We start from the raw sequence: 17,675 nt of genomic DNA, 5'->3' as shown, positions 1-17,675 counted from the left end.
CCCGACCTGTGAGCTCCAGAAGGATGTTTGCAAGCTGGACACCCTGGCCTTCTGCTCCTCCTGCCTTGTTCAGCCTCGTGGGCCTGTGTCATTGGAAGGGCTCAGAGCATAGCTCAGCAGACCTCGTGGCTCTGAGCATCTCTGAACGATGAAGCCTGGGGGAGGAAAGGGATGGGGGGTGGTCAGGTGGGGCGTGGGGTTTGCAAAACAAGAACACACTCGTTTGCCATTTACCGAGAATTTTTTTCCCTTTCTTTTCAAGCTGTTGTTTCCTCAAGGGAAAACTTTTATTTGTGTATGAGTAAAATGTGCTCTCTTAATGAATTGAAAGCTGAACAGGATGAGAGATTTTTGTCCCCGTGGCAAAGAACAAAGAAGGAGCTCATTGGCTGGCGGCAGCCAGCGTCGTCCCCACCCCTGGCCCCTAAACTTTCGCCCTGCCTTCTCCCCCCTTCCTAGCAGAGCTGAGACCTGAGAAGGGCCAGCCACGCGTCATCCCTGCCCCAGCGCCCTGGCTGGGAAAACGGCTGTGGCCAGGCCTGGCCTGCGGGAAACACCACACCCCTTCAGCGTGGAGAGCCCGAGGAAAGGTGGCTGGTGAGGGGCCATGGAGGCTGCCGTTTCTTGCTGGCTCGGATTACAGGAGAAAAGAGAGATGGAGGGAGGGATTCAGAGCGTTAGTTTGACCCACTGGCTTCCCCCTTCCCCTGCACAGGTGAGAGGTTGCCCCACCGTCTCTGGTCTTGGGGACAAAGCCTTGCTTTCTGGAAGCCCTCACCCTGAGCCTCAGGGAGGACTTCTTTCTAGAAGATTGATGGGAACAGTGGCCAGGCCCCTTCCGCCACCCTAGATCTCACCGATGCCTGCCCTTTCACTCCAGGAGATGTGAACCATTTCTTGACTTTCACCTCTCGTTTGGGGTTTGGGGGACAACGGCATTGGTTTTGGAGTGTTGCAGGATCTGGGATAGCTTATCAACCACGTCTCTTTGCAACCTTGGTTGAGGTAGCTAGCTAGGGTTGGGCTTCATCTGTCTTCCGTGGCTTGGGTTTTCACCACGAGATAAACCTCAATGGCCAGAACGGCCTTTCCCTCAGCAGCTGTTGGGTCATCTGTCCCCAGTCTGAGGGGCCCTGGGAGAGGTCCCTCTAGTCCAGGCAGAGGAGCCTCCTACGGGGAGAAGGTGGTGGTGGTCTCAGCCTCCACGCTCATGGAGGATCGCCGGGAGTGCCGGCAGGCGGACCACTGCCGGAGCCGCTCCTGGCTGAGGCAGCCTAGGTCCTTGAAGAGCTTGAAGAGGTCGCTGCGGAACTTGACGCCGATGAAGGCGTACAAGAAAGGGTTGACGCAGCAGCGGATGCAGGCCAGGCTGTAGGTGACATCATAGGCGATGTTGAGCTGCTTGCTGAGTTCGCAGCTGGTGCCGCTGGTGATGTTGAAGTTGGCCACCGTCTGGGCCAGGACCACCCCGTTGTAGGGCAGCTGGAAGGCTACGAAGACCACGACCACGGCAATGATCACCTTGATGGCCTTGTTGCGTTCGAAGTTGCGTGCCTGGAGCAGGGTGCGGATGATGAGGAGGTAGCAGAAGCTCATGGCCACCAGGGGGATCAGAAAGCCTACCACCATCTGGGCCACCTGGATGGTGATCAGGGCCTCCACGTTCTCGGTGATGAGGGAGCACCGCAGCGCTTGCTCACTGCTGCTCTTCTGGAGGCCGCTGTACAGCAGCTCTGGGGTGGAGAGCACCACGGCCAGCAGCCAGATGCCCACGCAGGAGAGCTTGCTGATGAGAAGGACGCGGGCACGGTGGCGGTGGGCCGAGACGGCCTGGACGATGGCGACGTAGCGGTCGATGCTGATGCATAGAAGCAGGAGCATCCCGCTGAAGAAGCTTATCTTGTAGATGCCAAAGATGAACTTGCAAACGTGGACCCCGAAGACCCAGGACTTGGCCGCGCTGTACGCCCAAAAGGGAAGGGTCAGGAGGAAGAGGATGTCCGCCACGGCCAGGTTGAGCAGGTAGGTATCGGTCATGGTCTTGAGCCTCTTGAAATAGACGTAGGTCAGCATGACCAGCCCGTTGCCCAGCAGGCCCATGAAGCAGATGATGGAGTACATGACCGGGAGGAACCAGGCTTTAAAGTTCCGCACGTCCTTCTTGAAGCATACGGACTCGTACAGCGTGTAGTCCACTGTGGTGTTGTCTCCGATGTAATCGTCCGTGACCTCATCCTGGCACAGGCATACCTGTGGGGAAGGAACACGATCCAGCTTAGCTGAGTGGGTCTAAATCTCACTGCTGTGGGATTGGCCAGAGCAGTGGTTTCAAGGTGCAGTTAGCATCACCTGCAAATTCTCGGACCCCATCTGAGACCCACTGAACCTCAGGGGCTGGGGCCCAGGAATCTGTTTTTCTAAACTTCCCAGGTGATTCTTTCATTTGAAATCAGTGCTTCTCATATTTGAACATGCACTTGAACTCGGGGATCTTGTTCAGATGATTTAGTAGGCTGGGGTGGAGCCTGGGATTCTGCCTTTCTAATAAGGAGCAAGTGTCTGATTTTGCCAACTCTTCTGAGAGACTTGACCTTACAGGTGTTAACGGTGGACTAGAAATAGTCTGGGCTTTGGGGCCAAATGAGCCTTGGGCTTGTTAAATACACTTCATTCTCCCTAAGACTCAGTTTTCTCATCTGTGAAATGGAGATGAATACTATCTCCTCCACACGGTTGTTGTGAGGGTCCTAACTCGATTCTGGCATCATTTCGTCCCCATGGAGGTTTTATTTTGCCCGTTGGAAACTCCAGGGAAGAGGGGTCGTGTGTCTTTCTTTTTGAGCCTCCTTTGGTACCTGGTAGAAAGAACTTTCCAGGGGAGGGGGCCTACAAAAATACCCCAGTTGTTGAGGGAAAATCCACTTGGGCTAAGGTTGAGGAGGGCTCGGGGTGAGAAGAGAGGAAGGCAAAGCTCCATTAAGAGGCCAGAAAGCCCTGGTTTGGGGCAAGCTGCCGTGATCATGGGTGGTGAGTGACTTGAAGACTTATGGATCCCTGAGGCCCGGGGCACAGCACCCAGCATGAGGCAGAAGCTCAGGTGATGCAGGCCCAAGCCGTTGGCGGGGCCACGGCCTCAGCTGTGACTGAGTCCTCTCGGGCCCAGGAAGGAAGCACAGCTCTGTCTCCACCCTCCCTCCATCCTCGTACCCTCTCCCTCCACCTCTCTCCTCTTTCTTCCTTGCTGTATCTTCTGGCAGATCCCAGTCAGCAGGGCTCAGCTGCTCAGGGCATTTTTTTAGCCTATCTGCGGGGCAGGGTGAAGGTTCAGGCAGCCTGCTGTGATTTTATCAATGAAGGAGGGCACTCGGGCTGGCTAAGCTGTGCAGGGCTGGGAGCTGGGCTGGAAGACTGCCTCAGGAAGCTCCTGGTCCCTGCTCTGGGAATGGGGCCCTGGGCAGCTCGACATGATGGATTTTCGCGCAACTGGGCAACTGGAGGGAGTGTAGAGATGAGGAAAGGGGGGCTCTTGGAGAAGCGATGTGGCTGGTTCAAGGTTGCTGAGCCAGAAGGGGAACCCAGTCTCCTGACTTCCCTGTATCCTGTCTCTTTCTCACTTCCAAATTCTGGATTCATCGCTATTCTGCCTGGAGACAGGGTGAGAACCAAATCATGTCCAGGAGCTTTTTTTTTGGGCATTGCTATCTCGAGAAGAAAAGTCAGTGGCAACCACTTTTCTCTTTTCCGGACACGATTGCAGCCTGGGAGGCCTGGAAGAGGCTGGCTGCCCTTGGCCGCCCAGGATAATGCCGAAGGCCTCAGGTCCGGGGTTGCTGGACCTAAGGGGGCTCTGGGCCTTGGAGGGCAGTATACCCAGCCTCTGTGACCTGTGCTTCCCACCACCCCATTCTGCCTTCTCTTTCCCTGCTTAGTATCTGCCCCCTGTACCGGGGGCCACCACGCTTGATGTGTCTCTGCAGCCCAAAGCCCCACCACATCCTGCCCCATCTGAGCCAACCCCATCCCCTCAAGTAAAGAGAAGGATGAGCCCAGCTGTCCCTTATCCCCTCCCCAACCTTCCAGCCCCTCTGGCGCCCTGGAAACAGGGGAGAGAGAGGGGAGGGAGTGGTGCTGGGGAAGGGCGCCAAGCTGTGGGCTACAGCCCAAGCTCCAGGGGGCCTCTGGGATGGGGTTTTGGGAACAGTGCCCAACTTGGGGCCTGCCTCTGGCCGGAGCTCCTGGAAAGCTGCCCCTTTGGCCTCCAGACCCGGGGAAGAGCCAAATTCTGAAGTACTGACTCTCCAGCTCCTACCTCAGCCCACACTCCCCTCCTAGAGAGCTCCCAACCCCAGCAAATGGGGGAGAGTCGACTTCACGAGTTAGTTTCTTCTAACTCTGGCACTTTATTGGGGCAGATTTCGTCTCCACAGCTGGGATTGAGACTCTGAAACCTGTAAACTGGGGATTTTTGTTCCTACAGAGTTCTGGGCCCCTCTAAAGGATGTGCTCCCATCCTCCCCCCCCCCCCCCAGTGAGGCTCAGGCCAGTCTCTTTATTTCACAGAAGGGAACTGGGGCTTCGAGGGGAGCCTTTGGCTGGAGGGTGGGGGAGGGAGACAGGTTTGGGGTGATAGGATAGCTACCAGCCACCAGGCCACGGGTTCTTTTCTCAACTCACATATAAAGATTTACATGTGTGGCTGTGGACACATATGTGCAAAACCCAGTAACCTCACAGCCTTTGCTTTTTGCAAAGCAAAGAACTCTCTCCAAGAACTCAGGAGTCCACCTTTCTGTCTCCCGGATGGGGATATTGGAAGTGGGGTGGGGAAGGTGGGGTAACTTGCTCTCTCCCATGCTTTAATTGAAATGGAGTAAAGGAATGTCGGAGAACATCCGTGGCTTTCTAGGGTCACTCAGCAGATGGAGAAGGGGGGTGGCCATCAGCTTAATGAATGACAAATTTGTGTCTGGGTCTGTTTCTTTCTGGCAAATGCCCAGCGTCTCCACCAGAACCCAGGGCTTGGGCTTCGGAAGGACCAGGCTTGGGGAGGGGCGTATGGGAGGGGGAACAGAGCTTTCCTTGGTGGGACACCTACCTGGAAAATGACGAGGAGGGCCACCACCAGCACGTTCTTCATTGGCTTCCCTGCAGGAGACAAGGTGAGAAAGTTATTGCTTGGCAGGGATGGCTCTTTGTTATGACAAAAAGCCACAGAGCCAGGGGACTTTCATCACATTCTCCAGACACCATGTTTGAGAACATGAGAACCAGATTGTGCCTTGGAGCACCTGGCCAGCTGCCCAGCCTCACTGCCCTCACCTCTTCCTCCTCCTCCCCTCCATAAGAAGTCCCAGGAAGGAGCGGGATCGGAACACAGGGCAGCCCCTCCCCTCTTCTTGGCTCTTCAGGGCCTCTTCTGGAATTGGAAAGTCCATCCTGGCCCAGACCACCCCTCAAGGCTGAACGGCAGGCTGAGGCCCCAGGTTCTCACAAGGCCTGATGTGGGCCCTGGCTGCTCAATCCTGCTTTGTGGCTGAGCCGAGGGCTGGAACTGGAACTTATTTTCTCCAAAGGCTGAGCAGGGGGGACAGTTCATAGGCTGATTTATATAGAAGTCGTATCTCATTTAACAGTCTGGGAGCTGTGCCCTCTTCACCTTTGTAGCCCCCCTTCCCCTAAGTGGACCAGACCACAGGAGTCAGTAACCGTGATGCCAGGAATGACTACAAGGCAGGACTTGTTGGTCTACCGCACCTCCAGTCTCAGGAGGGTCAGTAGACAAATGCTTGGGACCCTGCTTCTAGCACCTTCTGGAAGCTGGGGGCCTCCCTCCAGCAAACAAGGGATTCTGCTTCCTAGAGGCCACATCACAGGCCCAGCGAGTCTGTGTGCTTGGCCACAGCGCCACCTGCTGGAAATTTTGTGGCGTGACACCCAAATTGCCATTGTGCTCCAGGGAGCGTGCCTAGGGCAGGGATTCTGGGCCTGGGGGAGCCTTAGGGGAAGGAAGAAGGGCATGGAGCCACATAAATAAACAGGCATTTCTCCCAAGTTATACTGAACGCTACTGCTAGCTGCGTCTTCCTAAAGCATAGCTCTGATGCCGACCCCCACTCTGCCCTCTTCCTAAATTAGGACCTCTCTACCCAGCCCCAAGGACCTCTCTACACAGCCCTCAGGATGACGCCCTGATGCTGAGCGTGGCAGTCAAGCCCTCCACTGTCTACTTGGACCTGCCTTTCTAGTTGTGTCTTCTATTTCTGGGGACAGGCATCCACTGTCCCATCGTCCCCGGCTTGCACCTGAGTATTTGCAGTCCTGGGTGGGAACGGATCTCTGTCCAACATCACGGCTGCCCTCTCTCATGCCCCTTCCTTGCCACATGAACCCGTGGGCCCCTGAGCTTGAGTCCACATCTCTACCCTTAAGCGCACTGTCTTCATGGTCCAATGAGCTGCCCATCCTCCACTGACTCATCTTGATGTGAAGCGCTCGAGGTTTCTTTAAACACATACACGTCTTTCGGTTACTCTAGAGAAAGCCTGCTCTGACTGTCAGTGAGAACTGAGAAACCTCAAGGTTTTGATGTCACAACGGTGAAATACGAGGAGCATGAGTTGTGTTTCTAATTCACTCCATCAACTCCCTTTCCTGGCCCCGTCTCAGTCCTTTTGCCACTGGCTGGGGGAAGGGTAAGGAGTGGGGGCTGGAGGGTGTGTGTAGGTGAGGTCTCCTTCCAGGTGTGTTGGAGAGGGTCGTCCAGCAGGGATCTTCTGGGACCAGAATAGGTCGTTTTCAAGAAAGGTGACCAAACGGGGACTTAGGGGAACTCAGGTGTGTGGCAGAGACCGCCTGGTCAACAGCCTTGACTCAATTTACTTCTGTCTGTTACAGAGTCATAAAGTAACTCGCCTTGGGCAGCAGCTTGAGTGGGACCAGAGAGGTTGGGAATCTCAGGGGCTGAGGAGTGGTTGACTTCTGTGTTGGGTATTTTCTGAATCTTGAGTTTCTAGTAATGATCACAACGAAAAGGAAATTCCCTAGAACTCCAACCTTAGCTCCCAGTGAGAGAAACTAGAGATGAGTAACTTTCCCAGAGTCACACAACCATCTGGTAGTGGAGGTGGGCTTTGAGTCCATCTAATTTCAGAAACCACACTCCTAAATGCTCTTCCATGCCACCTCTCAGGCTTTATGTTCCTCTCCCTCCTAACATCCTGTGAGTTACCCCTTGTGAGTCTCATTCCATATTCCAGAAAATAGAGGCTCAGAGAGGTTAGGTCACTTGTCTGGGGTCACACAGCTGCTAAGAGATGGATCTGAGATTTTTTTTTTTTTTTTTTGCGGTACGCGGGCCTCTCACTGTTGTGGCCTCTCCCGTTGTGGAGCACAGGCTCTGGACGTGCAGGCTCAGCGGCCATGCCTCATGGGCCCAGCTGCTCCGCGGCACGTGGGATCTTCCCGGACCGGGGGCACAAACTCGTGTCCCCTGCATCGGCAGGCGGAATCTCAACCACTGCGCCACCAGGGAAGCCCTGAGATTTTTTAATGAGCTCTCATTACTTCATTTCTGTTGAGGCTGCTGTGTATAGGGACCTCTTTGGAGCATAAAGGGAATCCTCACTCTCCTCCATTCCATTGGAGGAGAGTGAGGATTGGTCACCCAGTTCTGCTGCTTCCATTTCCTAACATCTCAGATCTGGCCCCCCTTCTACCCCAACATAAGGCTTTGCTGCCACGGAGATCCTCTGAAACACAGATCACGTGATTTAACTCACATAATTGAAAAAGAAAAATCTTCATTGGCTCCCCATTGCTTTCATCAAAAAGCCCCAATTTTTAGCAGTGCCACACGGAATCTTAAAGATTGGCCCTTGCCCGTCCCTCCTGCCTCCCTTTCCCCTTCCTCCTTGGCACGGCCAGGTTCTTTACACCCTCCTCAGCTTGCTTCTTTCTTGTCTCTATTAGCTTTTGTCAGAGCTGACCAGCTGGGAGCCTGCAGGCTGTCTCCAGGATATTCTGTTTGGCTACATGGAGTTTGCAAAAAATTGGATTTGGATACCTTTAGGTGGGGCTTGTACCCTCTGAATCACTTCACTGCCCTCCACTTACTACATCTACTCCCATTCCCTCATTTACAATTGAGCCATTGAGTTTGCTATCCCTGCCACATCCTGGGCCCCTTGCTCCTTGTTTTCTGGTTTGATAACTCCTACACGTCCTTCAAAACCCAACTTAAATGCTCCCCTGACTCACATTCATTGTTTGTTTCTTTAGATTTCACAATCGTCCTGCTCTTAGCCCATCAGCACTCTCTCTCCCTCTCTTGCAGTGGCTTATTGACATATGTGTCTCTCCCTCACCAGACTGGTCCTGATTGAATTCCTCCATCAATGGCAGTTGACTGAAAGTACCAAGCAAAGAGGAGGATTTCCCAACAGCTCCCCCAGGCTGCAGGGTTACCCTCCTCTCCAGCCAGGCTCCCCAAAGGCCAGGAGGGATTGGCCCTGAATTTCTTTAGCATCCCCATCTGCTGCCATCTCTGGCTGAGCTGTGAGAGATGAGTATCTTAACAGCTCATTTTTCTCTTCTCTGCTTTGGAAAATTCTAACCGAAGTCTTAGGCCCCATTTCTTGAAGATGGGGAAGGTGTCTGGGGTTGCTCATTCAAATCATGAAAGAGGCCAACTCAGCCCGGGTTCGGCATTTTCATTTTGTGTAACAGAAACTTTGCCCCTCACCCACCTTGGGCTCCCTGCTGGGCTGACAAAGAGAGAGAAACAGATCATTCGTGGCCCACCCGTCCTACCAACGGCCCCGGAGTCTGATCTGAGCAAAATGTCTCAGTGGTGTCCCCTCCTACCAGTATTTAGGGCTTGGCCAGCCGTTGGGGCTTTCTTGAATTGAGTGAAGCAGTAAGAACATCCCTTTTCCTGCACCAGAGGTTTCCTGCATTAAAGGGACCTCCCTCCCTGCATTAACGCTGTGAGTCTAGCACCCCCAAACCTAGTCCTGGGAGGAGACCCCCCTGCCCCGTGCTGTGCTGGGGCTGCTCTCGCGGGCTCATCGAGCCAGTGGTGTACATCTCTCTCCGACTCTGTGCTCAGTCATTTCGTGACTTGAAATCGACTGACGGCTTGAAGTCAGCTATGGTGGAAGAATTTACACTATGGAAATTGGCGTGCACTACATGTCAGAGTCTGTTCCAGGGAGCCGGGTCTCTAGCCTTTACCAGCGCACCACGGGGACCTGCTTGGTTTCCTTCACAGAGGTCAACCCGAGAGGCAGGATTGGGGTCTCCAGGGGATGACGGCTGCATTCTGGGACTGTGGTTAGTGGGGCTGGTTGTCTGGGGAGTGGGCTTAGACGGCAGGCTGCTGGGAGGAGGGGAGGTTGGAAGAGATTTTTAAAAACTGAAATCAGAGCTCTTGATGCCATTCATTCATTCACTCATTCATTCCACAAACATCTTCTGCTCATACCCCCAAAGCACCTGGGAATCAGAGGTGCACGAATCAGACCATGGCTCCCAGGAGTTCTCAGTCGGTGTGTGGGACGGCCACTTTAGCCCTTTAACAGCTGTTTGCTGGGTCCACCCAGGGTTCTGGGTGGGTGGAAAAAGCAGACATGAAGGCAAGAGGCTGTGGTGTGGTGGGTCGGGTTGTGAGGACAGCAGAGGGTGAACGGGAACCTTCACTTTTTAAAGCCAACCCCTTGTGGCTTTGAGGCTGCCGTGGTGCTTTGTTTGCTGGTGAGAACGAGCAGTCCAGGAACCCGGCCTTCGTAGCCTCAGCCGGGTCTGCCTCCTCAGCTGAGATTTATAAATGGGGTGTCTGGAGCTCCATAAACACTCCCAGAACCTCCTCGGGGCTTCCCTTGGACTCCCTCTGGTTAAGACCGAGATTAGACCAGAGGATGGACTTTTGAAAGGGATGAATCATCTTCCTGGGTAGAAAAAGTGATTAAGTGAGGCTGGGGGCTGTGCTGGAGGCCCTGGCGGTGACTTCTCCCAGCTGAAGGCTCCTGTGGTCTCACTTAGTGTTGCCCACCCAACATTTAACCGGCAAGAGGCAACAGCTTGCCCGTGGGATGTGCAGCAGAGAGACAATAAGCACAGCTTGCCTTGCGTTGTGTGTAGTGTCATTTACACAACGCGCTCACCTTTAATCTGCTCCTTGTTATAACCTTAAAAGAGCAGACATTCTCATCCCTGTTTAGCCTGGGAGAAAGGTGGGAATCGGAGGGTGAGTGGAGGGTCCTGATCCCTCCAAGGAGAATTTTCCCTGATGAAACAGGTCCCTGAGAGCCTCCCCCATCACCCCAGCTGAGACAGAACAGGTGCTGTCCAGATTTCCACCAACCCCAGCCCGGCCGCCTTCTGCAGTCCCTACTGTTCTTGAAAGATGTGACCGGCCCCCCCTTATCTTTCCTGGAACCAATGGTTAGCCCCTTCCCCAGGTCTGAAAGGTGTACTCTCCGTGCCTGGGAGAACAGGGTGGCACTCTCTGGGAGCAGCCACTGATTCCCAGCAGTGCCACCTCATTTCTCTGGGAGGCTCCCCCAGGCCTTCCACCCCCATCCTCCATCCCCATCCCACAAAGTTAGTCTGGGTGTCCAAGTGACGCTGGTACTGCTCTCTCACACACGGGGGAGGCTCACTCACCCAGGTCCATGACACTCTCGGCGGCTGAAACCACACAGGAAGATTGTGCCCGGCCTCTGTCTGGGGAGGAAGTGGTACAAGCCCCTTTTAAGCTGTGAGAGGAACCACCCTCTTCCCTGCCCCTCCCACCCCTGCTCCTTGGTCCAATCTGGCTCCACTAAGGGTCTGGACTCAGGTGCCTCCTGGGACCAGAGGGGTATGAGGGGTATGAGAACGTGACAGAGAGTTGACGTCCCACTCACCGGTCATAGGATCATGAATCATCGGGTCATTTACATTCAAAAAGCCCCCTGTGCAGACTAGGGGCCCAGCCCAAGGCAGGGGAACAGGGGTCATTTATTGATTTGACAAATGTTTATATCCGAGTACCATGTGCCAGGGCGTCAAGAGATAAGTGAGAGATGTACCCCCATCCTTCCTTTGCCCTGCTCAGTGTCACAAGGGACTACATTTCCCAAACTACTTTGCCCTCTGGTTTTGGGTAGGTTTGGTCAATGGGAGGCACTGACAGATGATGGAAGGTAGAAGGGGAGGGATGTGCCAGGATGTTTCTTTTCTCCTTCTTTCTTTTCTCTTCCCTCATCTCTTCTCTTCCTTTTTTTTTTTTTAATTTTGTTCTCTTTTTTTTAAATTTAGTTTTTATTTTATATTGGAGTATAGTTGATTTACAATGTTGTGTTAGTTTCAGGTGTACAGCAGATGGTTCAGTTATACATATACATACATCCATTCTTTTTCAGATTCTTTTCCCAGATAGGCTATTACAGAAGATTGAGTTGAGTTCCCTGTGCTCTACAGTAGGTCCTTGTTGATTATCTATTTTGTATATAGTAGTGTGTATATGTTAATCCTAAACTCCTAGTTTATCCCTCCCCCTGCCTCCACCTTTTCCCTTTGGTAACCATAAGTTTGCTTTTCCTTTCCTTTTTTAATGACAACATTATTGAGTTATAATTCACAAATAAACTCAACCTTTTAAGGTGTACCAGTCAGTTTTTCTGGTGGGGGGGTGTTGTATATTCACAGAGTTGTGCGTTGTCACCAAAATCAATTTTAGAACATTTTATTTTAGTTAATTAATTTATTTTTTTAGTTTTTAAAAAATGTTTATTTATTTATTTAGGCTGCGCTGGGTCTTATTTGCGGCATGTGGGATCTTTGTTGTGGCATGTGGGAGGTTTTTTTAGTTGCGGCATGTGGACTTTTAGTTGTAGCATGCAGACTCTTAGTTGTGGCATGTGGGATCTAGTTCCCCAACCTGGGATCGAACCCAGGCCCCCTGCATTGGGAGTGTGGAGTCTTACCCCCTGGACCACCAGGGAGGCCACTAGAACATTTTAAATCACTCCCCCCTGTAACCCCCTCCTCTTCATTAGCAACGACTCCCCATATCCCCTCCAACCCCACCCCCAGCCCCTGGTAACAACAAATCTACTTTCTGTCTTTATAGATTTGCCTATTCTGGACACTTCACATAAATAGAATTATACTATATGTGGCCTTTGTTTCTGGCTTCTTTCACTTAGCATAATGTTTTCAAGGTTCTTCCATGTTGTAGTATATATCAACATTTCATTCCTTTTTATGGTCCAATAATGTTCCATTGTATGATATCCATACATTCCATTGTATGATATCCATACAAACAAAACTCCGTTTGTTTATCCATCATCAGTTAGATATTTGGGTTGTTTCCACTTTTTGGCTATGATGAATAATGCTGCTAGGAACATTCATATACAAGTTTTTGTGTGGACATATGCTTCTTTTTCTCTAGAATACATGCCTAGGAGAAAATTACCAGGTCATATGGTAGCTACATGTTTAACATTTTGAGGAACTGTCAAACTTTTCCCAAAATGGCGTCACCATTTTACATTCCCATCAGCAGTGTATGAAGTTTCCACATCCTCAACAAAATTTGTTATTGTCTGTTTTTTGTTTTTCTTTTGATTCTAGCCATCCTAGTGGGTGTTAAGTGGTTTTAATTTGCATTATCCTAATGACTAATGATAATGAGTACCTTTTCATGTGCTTATTGACCATTTATAAGTTTTCTTTGGAGAAATATCTATTTAAATACTTTGCCCATTTAAAAATTTTTTTTTTTTATTGTTGAGCTGTAAGAGTTTTTTATATATTCTGGATACAAGTCCTTTATCAGATATATGATTTGTAAATATTTTCTCCAATTCTGTGGATTGCCTTCACTTTATTTTTTATTTTTATTTTTTATTTTTTTGCGGTACGTGGGCCTCTCACTGCTGTGGCCTCTCCCGTTGCGGAGCACAGGCTCTGGACACGCAGGCTCAGCGGCCATGGCTCACGGGCCTAGCCGCTCCACGACATGTGGGATCTTCCCGGATTGGGGCATGAACCCGTGTCCCCTGCATCGGCAGGCGGACTCTCAACCACTGCGCCACCAGGGAAGCCCGCCTTCACTTTATTGCTGGTGACCTTTGAAGCACAAAACTTTAAAATTTTGAGGTCAAATTATTTTTCTTTTGTCACTTGTGCTTTTTTGTGTCATATTTAACCATTGCCTAATTCATGTTCATGAAGATTTAATCTTATGTTTTCTTCTAAGAGTTTTATCTCTGACATTTAGCTTTGATTCATTTTGAGTATCGTGCATATTCCCTTCTATTCCTAGTTTGTTGGATTTTGTTAAATGCCTTTTCTATGTCCATTGAAAAGACCATTTTTTGTCCTCATTCTATTAAATATGGTGCAAAACAGAGATTGATTTTTGTATGTTGAACCAACCTTAAATTCCTGGGATAAATCACTTGGTCATGGTGTATAATCTTTTTTTATATGTTGCTGGATTTGGCAAGGATTTTTTTTTTTTTTTTTTTTTTTTTGCGGTACGTGGGCCTCTCACTGCTGTGGCCTCTCCCGTTGCGGAGCACAGGCTCCGGACGCGCAGGCTCAGCGGCCATGGCTCACAGGCCTAGCCGCTCCGCGGCATGTGGGATCCTCCCGGACCGGGGCACGAACCCGTGTCCCCTGCATCGGCAGGCGGACTCTCAACCACTGCGCCACCAGGGAAGCCCATGGCAAGGATTTTTGAATCTATGTTTAGTGCAGATATTGGTCTATAGTTTTATTTTCTTGTGATTATTGTGGTTTTGGTATCAGGGTAACTCTAGTTGAAGGTTTGTCAATTTTGCAGATCTTTTTAATATACCAACTTCTGGTTTTATTGATTTTCTCCATTTTTTCCTATTCTCTATTTCACTTATTTCCATTCTACTCTTTGTTATTTCCTTCCTTCTGCTTGATTTAGGTTTCGTTTTCTCCTTTTGTCCTGATTTCTTAAGATAAAAGGTTAGGTTCTTTACTTGAGATCTTTCTCCTTTTTTCTAGTATAGGCATTTATAGCTGTAAATTTCTCTCTAAGCACTGCTTCGGCTTCATTCCATAGGTTTTTATATGCTGTGTTTTCATTTTCATTCATCTCAAAGTATTTTCCAGCTTCCCTTGTAAATTATTCTTTGACCCATTGGTTATTTAGGAATGTTTTGTTTAATTTCCACATATTTGTGAATTCCTCAAATTTCCTTCTGTTTTTGATTGTGGTTAGAGAATGTATTTTGTATGATCTCAATTTTAAAAAATTTACTGAGATTTGTTTTATGTCCTAACATATGGTCTATCCTGGAAAATATTCCATGTGCACCCAAGAAGAATGTGTATTCTGCTGTTGTTGGATGAATATTCTATAGATAGCTGATAGGTCCAGTTGGTTCATAATATTCTTCTATTTTCTTATTGATCTACTGCCTAGTTGTTGTATCCATTATTTGAAAATAGGGTATTAAGTCTCTGACTATGATTGTTGAATTGGGTATTTCTCTCTTCATTTCTGTCAATGTTTGCTTCATGTATTTTTGGTCTCTGTTGTTTAGATGCATATATGTTTATTTGTTATGACTTCTGGATAGATTGACCCTTTTATCATTATAACATATCCTTTGTCTCTATAAACAATTTTTGTCTTAAATTCTATTTTTTCTTTAGCATAACCTTTCCAATATTTTTGGGGTGGGTACTATTTGCATATATTTTTCATCTTTAGGGTATTTCTTTCCTCTCTTTGCTTCCAGTGGCATCTCCAGCCATGGCTACATGTTTTTGATCCCAGAGTCCATCAGCCTGCCCCTACCTCTGTGGTGCCAGCATCTGATGAGTAACCCCCACCTTGGCTCCAACTCCTGCCCTAGTTTCTGGGCACTGGTAGCACTACCTTCTCCCTGTGTCTCTCCAGCTCTAGGGATGGTGGCAGCTTCTTGCTGTTGTTAATCTCTGGTGGCCTCCCATCCCTTGTTTGACTTTTCAGCTCTTCTATCACTTGTATAACTGGCTCCCTATGTTAAATTCCTTTTGTCTGAAATATCTAGAGTGGGTCTTTTTGGCTTCCACCCTGACTGATAGAAGGTGATTCCTGTTCCCAAGGAGTTTAAGGTACAGTAGTCCCCCTTATCCATGGTTTTGCTTTCTGTGGTTACATTTATTCATGATCAACCATGGTCTGAAGATATTAAATGGAAAATTCCAGAAATAAACAATTCATAAGTTTTAAGTTGCATACAATTTTGAGTAGTGTGATGAAATGTTGCACTATCCTGCTCCGTCCCACCTGGGATTCCCAACCATTGACATTACTATGGCTCGATGATCCAGGATCACCTGAAGCAGATGATCCTCATTCTGATGATACATCAATAGCAGTCTAACACTATGTTACGATGTCCGTGTCATTCCACTTCATCTCGTCATGTAGGCATTTTATCATCTCACATCATAAGAAGGAGGGTAGGGCTTCCCTGGTGGCGCAGTGGTTGAGAGTCTGCCTGCCAATGCAGGGGACACGGGTTCAAGCCCTGGTCTGGGAGGATCCCACATGCTACGGAGCAGCTGGGCCTGTGAGCCATAATTACTGAGCCTGCGCGTCTGGAGCCTGTGCTCCGCAACAAGAGAGGCCATGATAGTGAGAGGCCCGCGCACGCAGTGAAGAGTGGCCCCCGCTTGCCACAACTAGAGAAAGCCCTCGCACAGAAACGAAGACCCAACACAGCCATAAATTAAAAAAAAAAAAATTAATTAATTAAAAAAAAAAAGAAGGAGGGTAAGTATACTGCAATAAGATATTTTGAGGGAGAGAAAGAGAGAGAGAGGCCACGTTCACATAACTTTTATTACAGTATATTGCTATAATTGTTCTATTTTATTATTAGTTATTGTTATTGATCTCTTACCATGCTTAATTTATGAATTAAACTCTATCATAGGTATGTATGTATAGGAAAAAAATAGTACGTATGATATATAGAGTTTGGTAATGTCCGTGATTTCACGCATTCACTGGGGGTCTTGGATTATATCTCCCACAGATAAGGGGGGACTGCTGTACAGAAGAAATTAAGGCTAGATTATATACCTGTTGCCTACAGTTATGACCAAGACCAAGCATGATGTGATGCTTTACCTAAAACAAGGAAAGGAAATCCATGATTGAATAGGGCTGGAAGGCAGATGGACAAGTAGATAGAATAGTTTTTCTTCACCCCAGAGATTTGAAGAACACTCAGTTGGGATGTAGTGCAGTGAGCCTCGCTCTTAACCAGCTCCCTGTATGATCTTGGGTAAGTTGCTTCCCCACTCTGGGCTGCAGTCTTCTCAAGTATGAAGTGAGGATATTGGATTGCCTAGGAGATACCTAAGCTTGAGACTCTGAAGTGCAGAACTTTCTCGTGGCATCCTGTCTACTGCTTAACCACTCTCTGTTATTCCAAATTCCCCAAATGGAGGCATGGGAAGCCCTCATGGAACTGGAACTTTCCTTCCATTCTAAAGGTTTTGGCTGCTCCCATCACTGACACTTGGGGCCTGCTTACTTTTAGGGATACAGGCAATCTCTTGAACTAGGTGGAAAAGACTCTTGGGGGGTTACATCTGGGTAGGGCGTTGGTAAGGAAGGGCAGGGCAACTTCAGTTTGGAACTATTCCAGAAGCTTCCTCCTGAAGCCCTTTTCCACGTGCCCGATGTTTCTAAGAAAAATTGAGCTTAGAGGCAGAAGACATGTGTCTCACTCTTGCCTCTGCTAGAACTGACTATGTGACCTCAGGCAAGTCAATTCCTCTCTCTGATTCTTGGATGCCCACCTGAAAAGTAATGGGATTGGACCACATAGTTTCCAGGCTCCCTTCTCAGGATAATCCTTGTTACCCTCAGGGATTTTCTTGGTTTTCTACCTAGTATAGGCCGCATAGAAGGTCCCAGATCAAGAGAGTCCACAGAATACAGGGCAGGACTGGAGAGCTTTGTGGGAGATGCGCCATGCTCTTAGGAGAGAAAGGGAGCATCCTGACTCTGACCCCCTCAGCAGCCTCACCCTGATGCTAAGCCGTGGTGCCCACCCCAGACCCTTTTCCTCCTCTCACTGTCCTTCTTTATCCCTCCAACGCTGGCTGTGCGGACATTGCACACTTTGGGCTGGAGACCTTCAGTTTCAGTTTCTTAGCTGGTCTCTGAGCAGGACAGTGGGGTTTCCCTAGTATCTCTCAACACTGTGAGCTTCACCTCTGCATGTTAGCGTGAAATTAGTAACCATTCACAGCCAATCCACCTCTCTGAGAGGGACCGTATAGGAGGAACCCAGTATCATTTTCCAAATTGCATCCCACCCTTCGAGGCCCAGGCAGGCCCACCTTCACTGCCCTCCCTCCTCTGAACTCTCATAGCGCTTAACTTCAGGGACATTCAAATTGGCATTTATAACAACAGCATGGGAACAGTTTTCTATTCTAGAAGAGACTTTGTGCTTCTTGGAAACAAGTTTGTGCTGTGTACTTTTTTTTTTTTTGCGGTACGCGGGCCTCTCACTGCTGTTGGCCTCTCCCGTTGCGGAGCACAGGCTCCGGACGCGCAGGCTCAGCGGCCATGGCTCACGGGCCCAGCCGCTCTGCAGCATGTGGGATCTTCCCAGACCGGGGCACGAACCCGTGTC

The 17,675-nt window shown here is 49.6% G+C and overlaps 1 protein-coding gene across 1 annotated transcript; it reads right to left on the bottom strand.

Annotated features, from left to right (window-relative positions):
* Positions 1 to 219: 219 nt before the first annotated feature.
* Positions 220 to 2,728, bottom strand: CCR7 (C-C motif chemokine receptor 7). Its single transcript, XM_081220188.1, has one exon. It carries the CDS (start codon positions 2,119 to 2,121, stop codon positions 1,171 to 1,173), a length of 951 nt encoding a protein of 316 aa, XP_081076314.1. The 5' UTR covers positions 2,122 to 2,728; the 3' UTR covers positions 220 to 1,170.
* Between the last annotated feature and the right edge of the window lie 14,947 nt (positions 2,729 to 17,675).

This window comes from Mesoplodon bidens, assembly GCF_964165515.1.
Source record: "Mesoplodon bidens genome assembly, chromosome: 19".
NCBI classification, from domain to species: domain Eukaryota; kingdom Metazoa; phylum Chordata; class Mammalia; order Artiodactyla; family Ziphiidae; genus Mesoplodon; species Mesoplodon bidens.
Note: the sequence above shows the minus strand (reverse complement) of the source record. Positions and strands in the feature narration are given on the sequence as shown.

Coding starts and splice junctions, on each gene's coding strand:
- CCR7 (XM_081220188.1), bottom strand. CDS start 2,121: ATGTACTCCATCATCTGCTTCATGGGCCTGCTGGGCAACGGGCTGGTC.